Raw genomic sequence first — 16,651 nt, forward strand, 5'->3', positions numbered from 1 at the left:
CATGCCAGCAATGTTGTCTCTTTATGTCTCTTCATCATTGCTCAGATCTTCCAGAGGTTCTGATAAGCACTGAATTTAATTCAGAAATGGCAGTTTGAACAATATGGTTAAGATGATAACCTTTGCCTTGCTTTTACAGAATAGAACAATATTTAAACAGTATCTCATGTTTCTCTTCTGTTGGTTCCCCCCCCCCAACAAGTTGATGTAGTTGACATAGTTTTACTGGTAAGCTGTGCCCACCTCAGCAATGGCTTATTGAATCAGTTCTTAATATGATCCATTTCGTTATCTGAAAGATAAACCTTTAATCCAGCAATGTCAAATCCATACAATGCTTAAGAAACGATTAGCTATTTAGGCCATGTCCACTTGCAATTTCCCATGTCCTTGGATGAGCTTGGCTGGGTAGGAAGTGTTCCTAATAAAAAAAATCTGTGTATCTCTCACCAAGGCATCTCCTTCTTGGCATGCTTTCCCACATTGGGTCGGCAATATCTCTCCCTCCCTCCCTCCCTTCCTTCGTTCTTTCCTTCTTTCCTTCTGTCCTCCCTCCCTCCCTCTTGAATGAATTGTGGCATTTGATTTGATTTTTCCAAACAGTGGGACATATAATATTTACTAAAAATATCTGCATTTCTTGCTTTCCATAATTAATCTTTTTTATTTACACGTTTGACTTGGACATGAACATGTATAAAATAATTATGAAGATGCATTCTTTGTATTCTAATAGTCACGATCATTTTTATCCTCATGAACATGTTCAGTGAATTGGGAAATTTTGGAGCAGAATTGACTATGCAGAGCTTTGATTGGTCATCATTGGATGAAGTCTTACCTCTTTCTCCATCTCTGACTCTCATTCCTTGGAGCAATGGTGGAGGTTTTTTTTTTTTGTAATAGCAATAGCATTTAGGCTTATATATTGCTTCATGATGCTTTACAGCCTTCTCTAAATAGTTTATAGGATCAGCCTATTGCCCCCAACAATTTGTGTCCTCATTTTACCTACCTTGGAAGGATGGAAGACTGAGTCAATTTTGAGCCTGGTTAGATTTGAACTGCTAAATTGCAAGCAGTAATAAAAAAATAATAAGGTAAGAAATACAGTAAAAGCTTAATTCAATATGCATATATCACTAATAAAAATGGGTCAAATATACTAACTCTGGTTTTAAATCAATATGGCCTGGAATCTGTGTTATTTATGTTGTACTTCTACATCTTCCTTCGTGAAGAAAATATAACTGCCGCCTTGTGTAACTTAGTGCATAATTCAGGCACAATTTCACAACTAAATGATTTTGTCACAGTACATTTCTGTTCCTTTTTGCCCTTGTTCCACTCCTGCTGCAGCTTATACTCATTTCTTAATTTTTGATGAGGTATTGCAGTTTTGCAAAGGAGAAGAGAATATTTAAGCCTCGAAGGCAGGACCAGAAACTATATGCAGAAGGCCCCATATTTTAAGTGCTGATATTTTCCATTCAAAGATTCTTGGGTCAAAAAGAGTGAATAAGAATTCTGCTTCTTTTTCTTTTTTCTAATTGTGTTTGGAAGAATAGTATCCCACCACCACCACCAACAACAATAACAACAACACAGTGAGGGATCAGAGCCCAAAATAAAAGCTGCCAGGTTTATGGGCCACATTTCCTCCAGGGTATCCTCATACAGCACAACAGTCGAAAGTGCTCAAATTGTTCTTTACTGTCAGATCATTTAATTTGGTTTTGGGAACTCAACAGTAAATGAGAGCAGCAGAGATCGGCAAGTTCATTTGCTGAGAAAACCTGGGCTCCCCTCTCTGCCTTGTTGCAAACTGGGTATTCCCTCCCACAGATGCACCCAATCGATTTGCCCAAGCATACCTGTAATCTTCATACTACATACACATATCACTTGGAGGGTTTCAAAAATAAGGGTAGCAATGCAAAAAATGTTACACATAAAAATAATGGTCTGAGGAGCAACATAGTAAATTGCTTTCCATAACTTTTAAAAACCTTTTAGCTTTGTGACTATAGGTACACACAGGTAATAGCTCTATAAAATATGAAATATAAAAACTATGGTCTGAAGAATCAATTATGTTTATATTTAGAAGAAAAAAACAGATTACTAAGATACATAGTGTTTCTTTCCTTCCTTCCTTCCTTCCTTCCTTCCTTCCTTCCTTCCTTCCTTCCTTCCTTCCTTCCTTCCTTCCTTCCTCCCTTCCTTCCATCCTCCCTTCCTCCTTCCCTCCCTTCTTTCCTTCTTCTATATTCTTCATTATATTAAACTGTGAATTGAATCGAGATTCAGATTCTGCCATGTTAATTGCCATCACATTAAGTGAGTTTTGTGGTTTATTTCATGTTTATTTCAGTTTTAGAAACTTAAAATGTCAGCCATTTTGGATTGGAAGACAGGCTGAGCCCCAAAGCTTGCTTAAAGAGCTATCAGAGATGCAAAGAGAAAATGATGGTGCGTACATATTTGTTAACTCTGAGCTGTTTATTTTATGTTATGGTGTAATCATAACCATTATGTGAAATCAATCAGAAGACCTATTTAGTCTTGATTAACCTGTTCAATTAATCTCAATGTAATCTTTGACTATAAATACCCTCTAGAATAGATTTTCTTCTTGTAATGTATGCTTTGCTCCCATTTTTATCAAGAGACATTTACTTGACAGCAATTATCCCCGGAAATAATAGGGGATCATTTGTGCTTCTGGGAATTTCAAGAATGTCTTTGGTTTCTCTAGCAGTTCTTTTTGGCTACTGTCCAAAAGATATTTCAGAACATATGACTTGAGGGAGGAAGCAGGTTGTATAGTTAACTAAGTATATTAGAACTCTGCTTTGGATAATGATAGGATAACTTAAGAGTTCAACAGAGGGCTTCGGTTCTGAAGTGTATACATTAATTTTTATAGCTATTACTTAAAAGCCATGAGAGAGAGAAAGATATCTCTGCACAAAAGTTGAATTTTCTTTATTTCCAAAGCAGTCCTGTAGGGATATGATATAGTCACGTTACAGTTACATTAACATAAATCAGAAAAAGAGGATTGGTTAATGATTTGGGAGATGTGGATACGTTTCTCCTTTCATCTTTTCCTTTTTCATGTAAGTAATAATAATAATAATAATAATAATAATAATAATAATAACAACAACAACAACAACAACAACAACAACAATTTATTGGATTTGTATGCCGCCCCTCTCCGTAGACTCGGGGAGGCTAACAACAACGATAAAAACAGCATGTGACAATCCAATAATAAAACAGCTAAAAACCCTTATTTTTAAAAACCAAACATACACACAAACATACCATGCATAACTTGTAATGGCCTAGGGGGAAGGAATATCTCAACTCCCCAGTATAAATGAGTCTTGAGTAGTTTACGAAAGACAGGGAGGGTGGGGGCAATTCTGATCTCCAGGGGGAGTTGGTTCCAGAGGGCCGGGGCCGCCTCAGAGAAGGCTCTTCCCCTGGGGCCCGCCAAACGACATTGTTTAGTCGACGGAACCCTTGAAGGCCAACTCTGTGGGACCTTATCAGTCGCTGGGATTTGTGTGGTAGCAGGCGATTCTGGATGTAATCTGGTCCAATGCCATGTAGGGCTTTAAAGGTTATAACCAACACTTTGAATTATGACCGGAAACTGATCGGCAGCCAATGCAAGCCATAACTTTCCAAGTAGAACCAATGGGGTCTCCCAAGTTCCAGCAAACTTCTTCTGATATGCCACACATCTCCCTGGTACTTATCAATTGAAGATCTGTATAAAAGGTAAGCTCTAGTATACCTTTTATACCGATATAACTAGTCTATTATTTATTGTTTTCTGTTTACTGTGGCAATGGCTTAATGCTCTTTTGCATTACTTGGGCTTGAAGTCGGTAGACACATCATAAATGATGGTTAAGGATAGTTGAATTGAAATGCAAATTAGTTCTTTGATATAAGTGCAAGTTCAGTTTCATTCTTATTTCACCTCACAAGGACTAACTAACTAAATTGGAATTGTAGTTCTGTACAAACAGCAGGGAGTTGTATCAAATCATACACACATACACACACACACTCTGCATCAACATACTTCCCCGAATTCCTTCAAGGAATCCACTTTCAAAGTAATTTCAAGTTGCATGTGCCTATTGTCCTCATTTGACAATGTGAATGAGGAACTAGTGCCCTAAAAGTTGCTACACACTCTCTTTAGCACTACTGAGAGTAGGTTGCCTCCTTCTGATACAGGTGAGGTTTTCCAGAAGGAGGCTGTGATGTTTTTGTATTGGCAAGAGCAAACAGCACAGAAACTGGACCAGACAGAAGCTGACTGACTACTATGTTGCCCCCACCCTCCTTGCCTTTCGTAAGCTGCTTAAAACCCACCTCTGCCGCCAAGCATGGGGGAATTGAGATACTCTTTCCCCCCTAGGCCTTTACAATTTTATGCATGGTATATCTGTATGTATGTTTGGTTTTTATAATAATGGGTTTTTAACTGTTTTTAGTATTGGATTATTATTATATGCTGTTTTATTACTGTTGTTAGCCGCCCCGAGTCTGCGGAGAGGGGCGGCATACAAATCCAATAAACAAACAAACAAACAAATAAATAAATAAAAAATGAAAAAAATTCCTCCACCCGTGTAGCTACCCATGCTGGGGATCTGCATATGCTTACAGCTCTTTTGAAACAAGCCACAGTACCAGGTGAGTGTCAATGCAGTATGTAAAAATAAAGGGAACAATTTTATCTTGGATTATTATGATTGATGTTGACCTAAGTCTAAGTTGTGCTGACACCAGTAGCATAGTCTTAACCAGGGTCACCTTTTATAAAGGGAGCAGTGTCCGCTTGGAAGGAGCAGTTCAACAAATAACTGTTCATATATAAGAAGAGAGTTAGAAAGGAAAAAAAGGTATTTTTGCTGGAAACGAGATATCTAAGAAGCTGCCACCATGAATGGAACGGAAGGCCTTAATTTCTACATTCCTATGTCGAACAAGACTGGCATTGTTCGGAGTCCATATGAGTATCCCCAATATTATTTGGCAGATCCATGGAAATATTCTGCCTTGGCTGCATACATGTTTCTTCTGATTCTGCTTGGATTTCCCATCAATTTTCTAACCCTCTATGTCACCATCCAACACAAGAAACTCAGAACACCCTTGAACTACATCCTGTTAAATTTGGCAGTAGCCAATCTATTCATGGTCTTGGTTGGCTTCACCACTACCATGTACACTTCCATGAATGGATATTTCATTTTTGGGACAATAGGATGCAACGTTGAAGGCTTTTTTGCTACATTAGGTGGTATGTATTTTGAATCCTCCTCCCAAATGTCATTTTTCCCTTAATGAACCTGTAGGCTGTCATTGCATAATTCAAATTTTCCCTGTAGGGTTAGAAACATAGAAACATAGAAGACTGACAGCAGAAAAAGACCTCATGGTCCATCTAGTCTGCCCTTATACTATTTCCTGTATTTTATCTTACGATGGATATATGTTTATCCCAGGCATATTTAAATTCAGTTACTGTGGATTTACCAACCACGTCTGCTGGAAGTTTGTTCCAAGGATCTACTACTCTTTCAGTAAAATAATATTTTCTCATGTTGCTTTTGATCTTTCCCCCAACTAACTTCAGATTGTGTCCCCTTGTTCTTGTGTTCACTTTCCTATTAAAAACACTTCCCTCCTGAACCTTATTTAACCCTTTAACATATTTAAATGTTGAATATGGTTCTAGGGTTCTTGGCAACTTTTTTATAACACCAAAGCAGAATTTCCAAAACAATTAACATTGGGAAATTCTAGTTACTTACTGGTATATCTTGAATTTAGTATCTTGGATTTAAGTGCTAGCATAATTTTTAAGAGAAGCAAGTTATTAATGTGGCTATGAAATGGTAAAAATCACACTCAGATTTAAAAGTGCTAATATAAAACTTTGTTAATATGTTCACCAACCTTCTTCTTTAGACAAAAATTCTTATTGTGATTTTTGTCTGGTTCAGGCAGAGGATAGCTATCTCCGGCAAGTTTTCACAATGTAATGGACTTGCATAACTTTACTAAATCGACATGCCAGCCTGCAATAAATTTAAAATATTAAAAATTATTTATGTGTTCAAGTCAGTTTCAAACATCATCTTGCAATGATTTAGATTTGGTTTATTATTATATACTTTACTACTCAAATATACTGGCCTCAGAGGAGCCCTAATAATAACCTAGAAAAAACAAATTCTACCAAAGTCTTCTTCTCTTTGGAATGCTGTTATAACCAAACAAAATAGATAAATCCTAGCTTATTTTCTTTCACCTTCCATGTTGGAATGTTTAAAGTTTAGAAAGGTGGCTTTTGTACAAATTTCATTGATTTCACTGTTTACAAAAATAATGTAAAACTGTTTTGCAAAAAAAAATAAAAATCTAATGAAGTTCCTTGAGAAGAAAGCAAACTTTTAAGATGTGTCTGCTCCAAAATTATTGCTTGAGTTCAGGCAGATACTGAAGAAAATAACATTTAGATTTTTTAAAATGTTCCAAGAACTCACCCCTCTTAAGTGCTCTGAGGGACAAATCCCACATTCCACTATTCTTCAAGACAGAAATGAGAGGAGTGTTGTGACTTTTAATATTTTAATATTGGAATGTTGTTGAAGTTCAAAACTGGAGATGGAAAGGAATGAAAAATGATGGGCTTTTTACAGTTTTGAGAAAGGTTTGGAAGTTCTGGTGCGTGAGCTAAAGGGGTATAAACAACCATGTCTCTAATTGCAACTTATTTCACTATTATTTGTTATTTATTTTCTTTAATGTATGGCATTTACTGAGGTCATGCTATCATTGATAAACACATGTAGTTTAAATGTTTAACACAACTATTATTTGTGTTTTGATGCCTATGTCTGAAGGGGAGAGTCATACAGATGGAATTATTTTATGAATAAAATATAAAAAGATATATAGAAATTTTAGGATGTGAAGGAAAAGGAATTGGCTGCTTTATTTTTCCTTATTAAATTTCCCCCTACTCTGTGCATTTAAGTGGGACAGCTCTTGGCAAAATTACAGAGATCTGCCACATTCATATACAGACTGAACTTCAAAAATGAGGATGCTTTCAAAGAGACTTGTTAGACATGGAATAAGATCCTAGGAATGATATGAGATACTTAGCTAAGATGCACCTTGGTACTTCTACTTTGCCAACAATTCTGGATCCGTTGTAAGAACAGGATTATCGTCAAGGTTTTTTTGACACTTGGTGTATATTGGAAGTGCCAAGGATTGACCCCAGAATATTATATTTGCAATGACTCTATCCCCAATCTGAAAATTCCTCAGAAAAATATTGACTTTATTTATATTTATTTAAAAAAATCCATACAATAAAAGACAAATCGAAAGAAAGAAAAGGAGAAAAAAATACAATGAAAAGAAAATAAAGAAATGTAATGATTTCTGATCTCCCTTTCAACAGACAGTTATAATTTTATTAACCCGCCTGCCGCCTCCTTCTGAGGGTCGTCCAGAAAGTAATGCACCACATTTTTTAGTCATCCTACAGTAATGGTACGAATGAGAAACTTTAGATATACATTACTTGAATTGTCAGGAGTGTGTGTGTAAATTTTGCATTTTTTCAGACAGATAGTGTAGCTGCAGCAGTGTTTTGAAATGGCGTCTATAAGTGATGTACTGCGGAGAAAGAAACTGTTGGGAACATTCACAAACGTTTGTGTACAGTTTATGGAGAATCTGCAGTCGACAGAAGTACGGTTAGTCGCTGGGCACAAAGGGTGAGGCCATTAGAGGGAATTCGCACAGTGTTGAAATGGCTTCGTGACCAGAATAAGGAGTGGTACCGACAGGACATACATGCCCTTGTGTCTCGCTGGAGGAAGGCCATAGAACGGGATGGGGATTATGTGGAAAAATAGGGAGTGTAGAAGAAACATCATTCTTTCTTGTGTGTAAGTTTCATTGTATTCAATAAATAATTGTTAAAGAAAAGAAATGTGGTGCATTACTTTCTGGGCGACCCTCGTATAAATTCCCTCAGGCCCTCATTTAGTCCATATCTATCTTAATCTTCAAACCCATAAATCATCATTTAATTTCTTTCTTCTCTCAGCAAAAAGTCCATATAAGGTTTCAAGTCTTTCAGAATTTTTTTTTTGTTTCTAATCTGCCCAAACAGGTTCAGTTTTGCCCTCTCCGTGAGTTCTGATATTTTCACAATCCATTCATCCACTGAAGGATTTCATTAGTCTTCCATCATTGTGCATCTTGTGGCAGTTACATTATATAAGATCAATCTATGATAGAAAAATAGCTGGCTTTTTGTGCCTTGTAGCAGCCCTACATTGCATTGAGTGCATAACCCTTAATATGGGTTATTTTAATATGTTACATCATGTGGAAGAATGTCTGGAGACAATTAGACAGTTAGAGGGGTGGCATACAAATCCAATAAATTAAGAAATTAAGAAAGTTGGTGATGAACAGAGTAGCTTATTGGATCTGACCATTTTAAGTACAGTGTTCCCTCGATTTTCGCGGGGGATGCGTTCCGAGACTGCCCACGAAAGTCGAATTTCCGCGAAGTAGAGATGCGGAAGTAAATACAATATTTTTGGCTATGAACAGTATCACAAGCCTTCCCTTAACACTTTAAACCCCTAAACTGCAATTTCTCATTCCCTTAGCAACCATTTAGATCATTACTCACCATGTTTATTTATTAAAGTTTATTAAAAAATATATTTATTAAAGGCGGACGAAAGTTTGGCGATGACGGGAAAAACCATGGTATAGGGAAAAAAACAGCAAAATATTTTTAAATTAATATTTTTGAAAAACCGTGGTATAGCCGTTTCGCGAAGTTCGAACCCGCGAAAATTGGGGGATCGCTGTATTCTACTCTAATGGTTTACCTACACTACATCCTCAGTCAGTTTTCCAGCCCTGTTCAAAATGGCATAGATCAGGGATCTACATTATTTCCCCAGATCAAAGACTCTGAATGGGGCTAATGAAAAGATTTTATTTCATTGACGCGCCAGCTACAGTTGCTAGAATCTGTGGTTTTCAGGGACAGGGCCTCAGAGTGTACTGTGTTGTTGATATTTAAAGCCCTAAACAGGTTAGGTCCTGTAAAGATGAAGAACTCCGCTTCCCACGTATCTCTACTGCTTGTTAAAAGAGACCCAGAGGTCTGTTCTCCCAATGCCTCTATTCCTGGGGGTCTCTCTGCTTTGAAGAATATTCTCTTCCTAAAGAAATCTAGCTGACATAATCACTGTATATCTATCAACATTTTGTCTTTTGGCAGGCATTTAAATATTAACACTTTTATTTGGTAACTTATGGCTCTAAAAATTTAAAAATTTAGATGACTGTCTGGATTTTTATGTTCTGTTAGGTTGTTTTACTTTATTTTACTGTTGTTCTTTGTTTTATCCTTGTAAAATATTCCAAGGATATTTTCTGAGTGGGAAGCACATAAATGCAATGTGATACAGCAACATTATGAAGGATCACAACAATGGAAATCAGAAAATAGTATTTTCATTTGGTCATGGAAATGTTTTCTCATCTTTCCATTGATGTTTTTAAAAATATCTACCCAAGTGGTTGCTTTATTCTCTTACAGGTGAGATAGCTCTTTGGTCTCTCGTAGTCCTGGCTGTAGAAAGATATGTAGTAGTTTGTAAGCCCATGAGCAACTTCCGTTTCACCGAAACTCACGCCATCGCGGGAGTGTCGTTAACTTGGATCATGGCATTGGCTTGTGCTGTTCCTCCTCTGATTGGATGGTCAAGGTGGGTATCTGTTCAATCCCTGACATGAATTGATATATGGAGATAAAAGAGCAATTGGGGATCATAGAAGGAATATGTAGGTTCACCTGTGCCAATTACAGTATATATTTTGCTATAATGTCAGTTTTCCAATCTGACATTTTCTGCATGTGTTGAACAGCAATTTCCAGGATTCCCCATGCAGTACGATAATTGATTGGCTCAATACTTCAGGTGCCAAGTTGGAGAAATTCAGATGCCATTGGATTTTTTTTTAAATCATCATTTTTAAAATGTTATTGTGGAAAAATAACTTATACAGAGAATTTTTGTTTGCACCAAGCTGTGAGTATCCAAAATCTCAATGATATCACTCCTGTATTTATTTATTTATTTATCAGGGTTAAATCTCTGATGTATCCTCTTTTAATGGGCATGTCCAAAATCTTTCTGCTTTTCTGTTAAAAAAATATTTTTATTATATAGGTTTTTTTCATTATCATTTCAAACTTTGCAACATCAACATACATATTATACATATTTCCTCATTTTTTCTACATTATATATTCTATTATGTCTCCTAATTTTGCATTTTTATAATATCCTATCGTAATATTATTTACAATAAATATTCTGTCTATCATCACACGTATATTTATTTCTTATTCCTAGTCTGTTGATCATCTGTCAATGTTCTTTTCTAATCTTTGCATCTACTCTCCCCCAATTTTACCATAATTCCCAAACTAAATAGTATTCTGTTTCTCCTTTACACACACACAGACATCTGCTTTTCCTATTCTCTTCCTATATTCTGTATGTAACTTTACCATTAAGGTGACTATTCAAATCAACATCAGCAAACTGCCTCAGCAGTTCCAAGCCAATAAGATTGGCACCAAATGGACAGACTCCTATGAAGAAACAAATAAATAGATAGTATAGTAAACTAGTTCTATTTACCTGATTTTACTCCCCTTTCACTCAATCATGTTCAATTCTTGGAGGCTGCCTGGACAAGTCCTTACAATTTTTTGGGGCAAGGTTTTCAGTAGTGGTGGTAGTTTCCCATTGCCTCCTTCTTAGGGCTGAGACAAAGTGATTGGCCCAAAGCCACCCAGGTGGCTTTGTGCCCACGTTGGGACTGGAACTCACAGTCCCCCAGTTTCTTGCCTGGTGCTGTAACCACTACACAAAACTGACTCTTAGTCACTTGATATCATCTTGGAAATAAAATCAACACCCTTGAAAATGTCCAAAGATATTTCACCAGAAGAGCCCTTCACTCCTCCACTCGAAACAGAATATCCTACGAAAATAGACTAACAATCCTGGGGCTAGAAAGCCTAGAACTGCGGTGCCTAAAACACGACTTGAGTATTGCCCACAAGATCATATGCTACAACGTCCTACCGGTCAATCACTACTTCAGCTTCAACCGCAACAACACAAGAGCACGCAACAGATTCAAACTTAATACGAACCGCTCCAAACTTGACTGTAAAAAATATGATTTCAACAATCGAGTTATCGAAGCGTGGAACTCATTGCCAGACTCAATTGTGTCAACCCCTAACCCCCAACACTTCTCCCTTAGACTCTCCACGATTGACCTCTCCAGGTTCCTAAGAGGCCAGCAAGGGGCGTACATAAGTGCACTGGTGTGCCTTTCGTCCCCTGTCCAATTGTCTTTCCTTTCTCTCACTTATATATATTTTCTTTCTTTCATATATCCTCTCCTCTAAGTTCACTTTACCCTTATATATATTATTACATGTCTATTTTTCTTCCTATGTATTTGTGTATTGGACGAATGAATGAATGAATGAATGAATGTATGAATGAACGAACAAACGAATGAATAAATAAATACATAAATACATAAATAAATAAATAAACAAATCTAGCCACTCTCAAATAAGAAAGAAATGCTCCCATGAGACCTCATTTCAAAGACACAATGCCTACATAACTTTTGCTTATTTAGGGAATTATTACACATATTAACAATCTTAAAGGGCTAGTATGACCAGTATTGGGTTCCTACTGGCACGGATGAGGACAATGCACCGGTAGTAAAACTGGAGCTGTGTGCACAGTTTTGGGTTTCTGGCATGTGTGTACATGCATCCCAGTGAGCTTTTGTGCATGCACAGGAAGCAAAATCCCACGAGGGATGCACATGTGAGAGAGATTTCAGTGATTTTTTTGCTTCTGTGCATGCATTGAAGCAAAAAATCACCAAAATCTCTCTTGCACACATGTCCCCTCACAAGATTTTGCTTCCTGTGCATTCACAGAAGCAAAATCTCACCAGGACACGCACTCTGAAGACCCAAAGTTGCACGCATAGGAGCAGCAACCCCTGCTTGAATATGACTATTTAATTCAGCAGACTGTAATATTCTAACTATATTTTATTTAAATACAGGTATATCCCAGAAGGTATGCAGAGCTCGTGTGGAGTTGATTATTATACACCAACCCCAGAAGTATATAACGAGTCTTTTGTCATCTACATGTTCCTTGTACATTTTGTCACTCCATTGACGGTTATCTTCTTCTGCTATGGTCGTCTTCTCTGCACTGTTAAAGAGGTGGGTGATTCTAAAAGAAAGAGGAACTTTTTCTCCACCAGACCAATTCAGATTGAAAACATTTAATCCACACAAGGAGAATAAGACCCAGAGTTGTTAAGATATTAAAATTTTGATTGGTTGGTTCTCTTTGGAAATAATGTCATAGTCATAACCACTTCCACCATCTTCTGCAGTATGTCTGCAATTTCCTAGGCTTTTCCAGCTACATCAGTGCTAAGAGTTCACCAAGTTCTAATAGATTTTTTGAGGGATCCTTCTCCAGCATATCAGATACGTGCTTTCCTGCTAAGAAAGCCAAATGTATATTTGTAATAATTTATGGGAGCATTTGTGTTAAGGCCTCATGAAGACTGGGACAGGAGAACAACAGGGGTGAATGAAATCCCAAATGATCAGGTCTAAAGTAAAACCCATTTTCTTCTCAAACTCTCCCCACTTATTTTCATAAGTGGTTTCCTTTATCCAGACTTCCTCCCCTTAGGTTTGTTACATTTAATTTTAACTTAAACACACATGCACACACAAACACAATGTGTCAGCTACATATAGCACTGCAGACCACACACGATTTTTGAGAGCTGCACATAATGTAGTGTTCTTTCCAACCAGTACAGTGGTATCTCTACTTACAAAAGTAATTCATTCTGTGACAGGTTCTTAAGTAGAAAAGTTTTTAAGAAGAAGCCATTTTCCCCATAGGAATCAATGTAAAAGCAAATAATGTGTGCGATTGGGGAAACCACAGGGAGGGTGGAGATCTCTAAAGAGGCCCCACAGAGGCTTCTCTCTGCATTTTTCGGCCCTGTTTTCTCCCAGGACATTCCTAGAGAGGCCCCACAGAGGCTTCTCCCTGCCTTTTCCAGTTACAGTTTTGGAGGCTCGGGTTTGTAAGTGGAAAATGATTCTTGAGAAGAGGCAAAAAAAATCTTGAACACCCAGTTCTATCTAGAAAAGTTCGTAAGTAGAGGTGTTTGTAGGTAGAGGTACCACTGTATTACACTATGCAGGGCCCTTCCTCTGGTTTACATCTGTCCATTCTGAATAGCACAGTTGCATGGTCTCAACTACGTCTTGTTGTGCTTTTTAGGCTGCTGCTCAGCAACAGGAATCAGCCACCACCCAGAAGGCTGAGAAAGAAGTCACTCGCATGGTCATCCTTATGGTGATTGCCTTCCTTATTTGCTGGGTCCCTTATGCCTCTGTGGCTTTCTATATCTTCACTCATCAAGGATCTGACTTTGGCCCTGTCTTTATGACCATCCCGTCCTTCTTTGCCAAGAGCTCTGCAATCTACAACCCAGTGATTTATATTGTAATGAACAAACAGGTAACTTGGAAATGTTGCCACAGCTTTTCAAGAGTGTAATGATGAATTATTATGAAGTATATTGGAAGCACTTTAAGCACTTAGGGAAAATGCTGTAAATGCCCATCATCATGTTGCAAGCCCTGCCAGGTAGACTAATTATTCTCCATATTATAAACTCAGGATTGGGGGGAAACCGGCAGAACTTTCAGTGGTTTCATTGCCAGATGGCAAATGAAACTAGCCCATGATATATTCACTCTCTTTGAATGAATTTTGCTTCTTTGTTATGGCTTAAGCAGCAATGCATCTTACTGGAGCTGACATGTCAGTCGTAAAATCCCAAGCAACCTGTTCAATGGGTGTGTATGGGGTGTGGGGGTTAGGGGACGAAGTTTGGGCCCCAAAAATATGTCCTTACAGTCTTAAACTTGCCAAAAGCTTCTCCTTCTTTCATTGGATCAAACAAAGCTGCTAACGAATCTCACAAGTGTTTGAGAGCCTTTCAAGGCAGGAAGGCTGAACTCTGTTATTTTAAACAGAATGAATTATAGGTTTGTGAATTATTTTCTTGGTGTCTGGAGTGTGCCAAGGATTTTCACTTACCTTAAAACACAGGGACCAGTTAAGATAAATATAAGCACTTTCTCTGGGATTTCAGGAAGAACCATGGAAAGACAAATAAAGATTTAACCAACTATGCCTGCCAGTTACATTAGACTACAAGCCCCATCGTCTATGCAGAGTCTTAATCATCCAGTCATGGTGGTCCAAAAAGGCAACTAGACGTTTTCAAACAGACAACTAGACTTTGTTTTTTTCTTGAAGATGTTTGACTTCTCATCCAAGAAGCTTCTCCAGTTCTGACTGAAGAATTGAAGAACTTTAGTCAGAACTGAAGAAGCTTCTTGGTTGAGAAGTGAAATGTCTTCAAAGAAAAAACAAAGTCCAATCGGCTTTTGAAAAAGCACCTTTGGGACGAATCCCATTATTCCAAATGAATCAAAGGGCCAGGGAGGCAGATGGTGGGAGACTGCCCTTATGAATGAGTGCACACAGCAGTGTCCAGATTTTTATTCATTTTACTTATTATTAAATTTATATCTCACCTTGCAACTCTCTTTTTTATTTGCAGTTCCGCAATTGTATGCTCACCACACTTTGTTGTGGAAAGAATCCTTTGGCAGAGGAGGACACTTCTGCTGGCACCAAGACAGAGACATCTACGGTCTCCACAAGTAAGGTTTCCCCTGCATAGATCTTGCACGGAAGCCTTTGGAGTTCTGAATACCTCCTTTCAGCAACGGCATAATTTTCCCTCTCAACATTCCTTGTTGGCGGCAGCCCACCACGTCCAATTCACCTGGCAGCATAAACTCCATATTGCAGATTGTGATGACAAGGGAATGAAGCTATATATGTTCAAGTTGCAATCCTATTTACTCCCATTGGAAGATGGGATCCAATTTGATTTTATATATTGCAAAATGGGACCTGCTTTTTTTTTTGCTGACAGGACATATAGGATTGTGGTCTAAATGGTGCAAATCAAATCAGTGCCATGAAAGAACAAGAAGATTTAATGGCCCCAAACTTAGTTATATATCCTGAAGCATTAGCTTGTATTGCTGCAAATGCATTTAATTCTTAAATAAAGTTTGCTGCCTAAACAGGAAGTTGGTCTAGAAGACCTCTAAGATCCCTTCCGACTCTGTTATTCTATTCTATTCCATTTTAAAATAATTTTATTCATTTATAAACTTCACAAAATACATAAAAGAAAATACAAACTAATAAGATATTATACAAAATGATCAAAAAAACAAAACATTTATACCTTTAAGGTTATCTGACTGTTATTTTATGCTTATTTACTATTTTTATCTTTTGTCAAATGTCGTTATAATTTATATATCTCTAAGGATCTTAATTATAATACCTTTACTTTACTTAAAATTTATATTTCGAAGTATTGATATAATGCAGCATTATGTTCATTTGTCTTTACAATCTTAATACTAATATCCTAATGCTTAATATGTTATATTTATTTTCTTCTGTCAAGAAAATATACAACAAATTCCATGTTTTATAATATTCCAAATCTTCTTTTTCTTTCAGTCTATAGTCAATTTGTCTAGTTCTGCAAAATTCTGTTCTGTTGTGTTCTGTTCTATTCTGTTTTGTTCTGTTGTGTTCTGTTCTATTCTTAAAGCTGTTTCATGCTTTCTGTCCTAAATACACATTGCTGCCTCTGTTAGGTTCCCATTCTTTTCCTAAGTTTCGTATTCAATGAACATTTGCACATTCACGGTAGCAATTAGACTTGGATTTTTGTTTTCTAATTTCTTATGAAACCCGGTGACTTATCTGAGCTTAATTTGCAGAAATATTATCAAAATGCACCACTACAATCTGATGTTTGTGTAGTAGGAGAGTGGATAAAGGTGACAGACAGTCTGCTTCATACTGATTTGATATCCTCACACAGTTTGGTAGAATGAAGTGGAATGGTTCCAGCTCATCTAATCAGTACAGTTTTTCAGCAAATAAAACTGCAATGTATTTCTTTCAAGATCAGAGAGATACCATTAGTGCAAATGATCTCAGTTTAAAATAATCTGTTGCATTGGACAGATATTATGTATTAAATTGATAGATTTTTAACAGCTGTATTCCAGATGTTCAGGGACAATCAGCAGTCTTGGGGTACCTTATAAAAAGCATAAAAATGTGGGATCTTAAGGGAAATTTAGTTGGGGCCTTCAGATAAATTAATGACAGTAGGAACGTTTTCAATCCCTTCCCACTCTACCCAGCCATCTATACCCTTGGGAAAGGGCCAGGCGTGGCTCTGCTGAATAATACAGAGGAGAAAAGGGGGAGGAAGGAATTGTCCCAAATCTATG

General features: G+C 37.2%; 1 protein-coding gene across 1 annotated transcript; it reads left to right on the forward strand.

Moving 5' to 3' along the window:
• The first annotated feature begins 4,974 nt into the window (after positions 1–4,974).
• Positions 4,975–15,356, forward strand: RHO (rhodopsin). Its single transcript, XM_070738310.1, has 5 exons — positions 4,975–5,335; positions 9,689–9,857; positions 12,268–12,433; positions 13,524–13,763; positions 14,878–15,356. Exons 1-5 carry the CDS (start codon positions 4,975–4,977, stop codon positions 14,998–15,000), a joined length of 1,059 nt encoding a protein of 352 aa, XP_070594411.1. The 3' UTR covers positions 15,001–15,356.
• The last annotated feature ends 1,295 nt before the right edge of the window (positions 15,357–16,651 follow it).

Source organism: Erythrolamprus reginae, chromosome 2 (genome assembly GCF_031021105.1).
Source record: "Erythrolamprus reginae isolate rEryReg1 chromosome 2, rEryReg1.hap1, whole genome shotgun sequence".
NCBI lineage: Eukaryota > Metazoa > Chordata > Lepidosauria > Squamata > Dipsadidae > Erythrolamprus > Erythrolamprus reginae.

Coding starts and splice junctions, on each gene's coding strand:
- RHO (XM_070738310.1), top strand. CDS start 4,975: ATGAATGGAACGGAAGGCCTTAATTTCTACATTCCTATGTCGAACAAG. Junction 9,858..12,267: donor CCTCTGATTGGATGGTCAAG/GTGGGTATCTGT, acceptor ATTTAAATACAG/GTATATCCCAGAAGGTATGC. Junction 12,434..13,523: donor TTCTCTGCACTGTTAAAGAG/GTGGGTGATTCT, acceptor TGTGCTTTTTAG/GCTGCTGCTCAGCAACAGGA.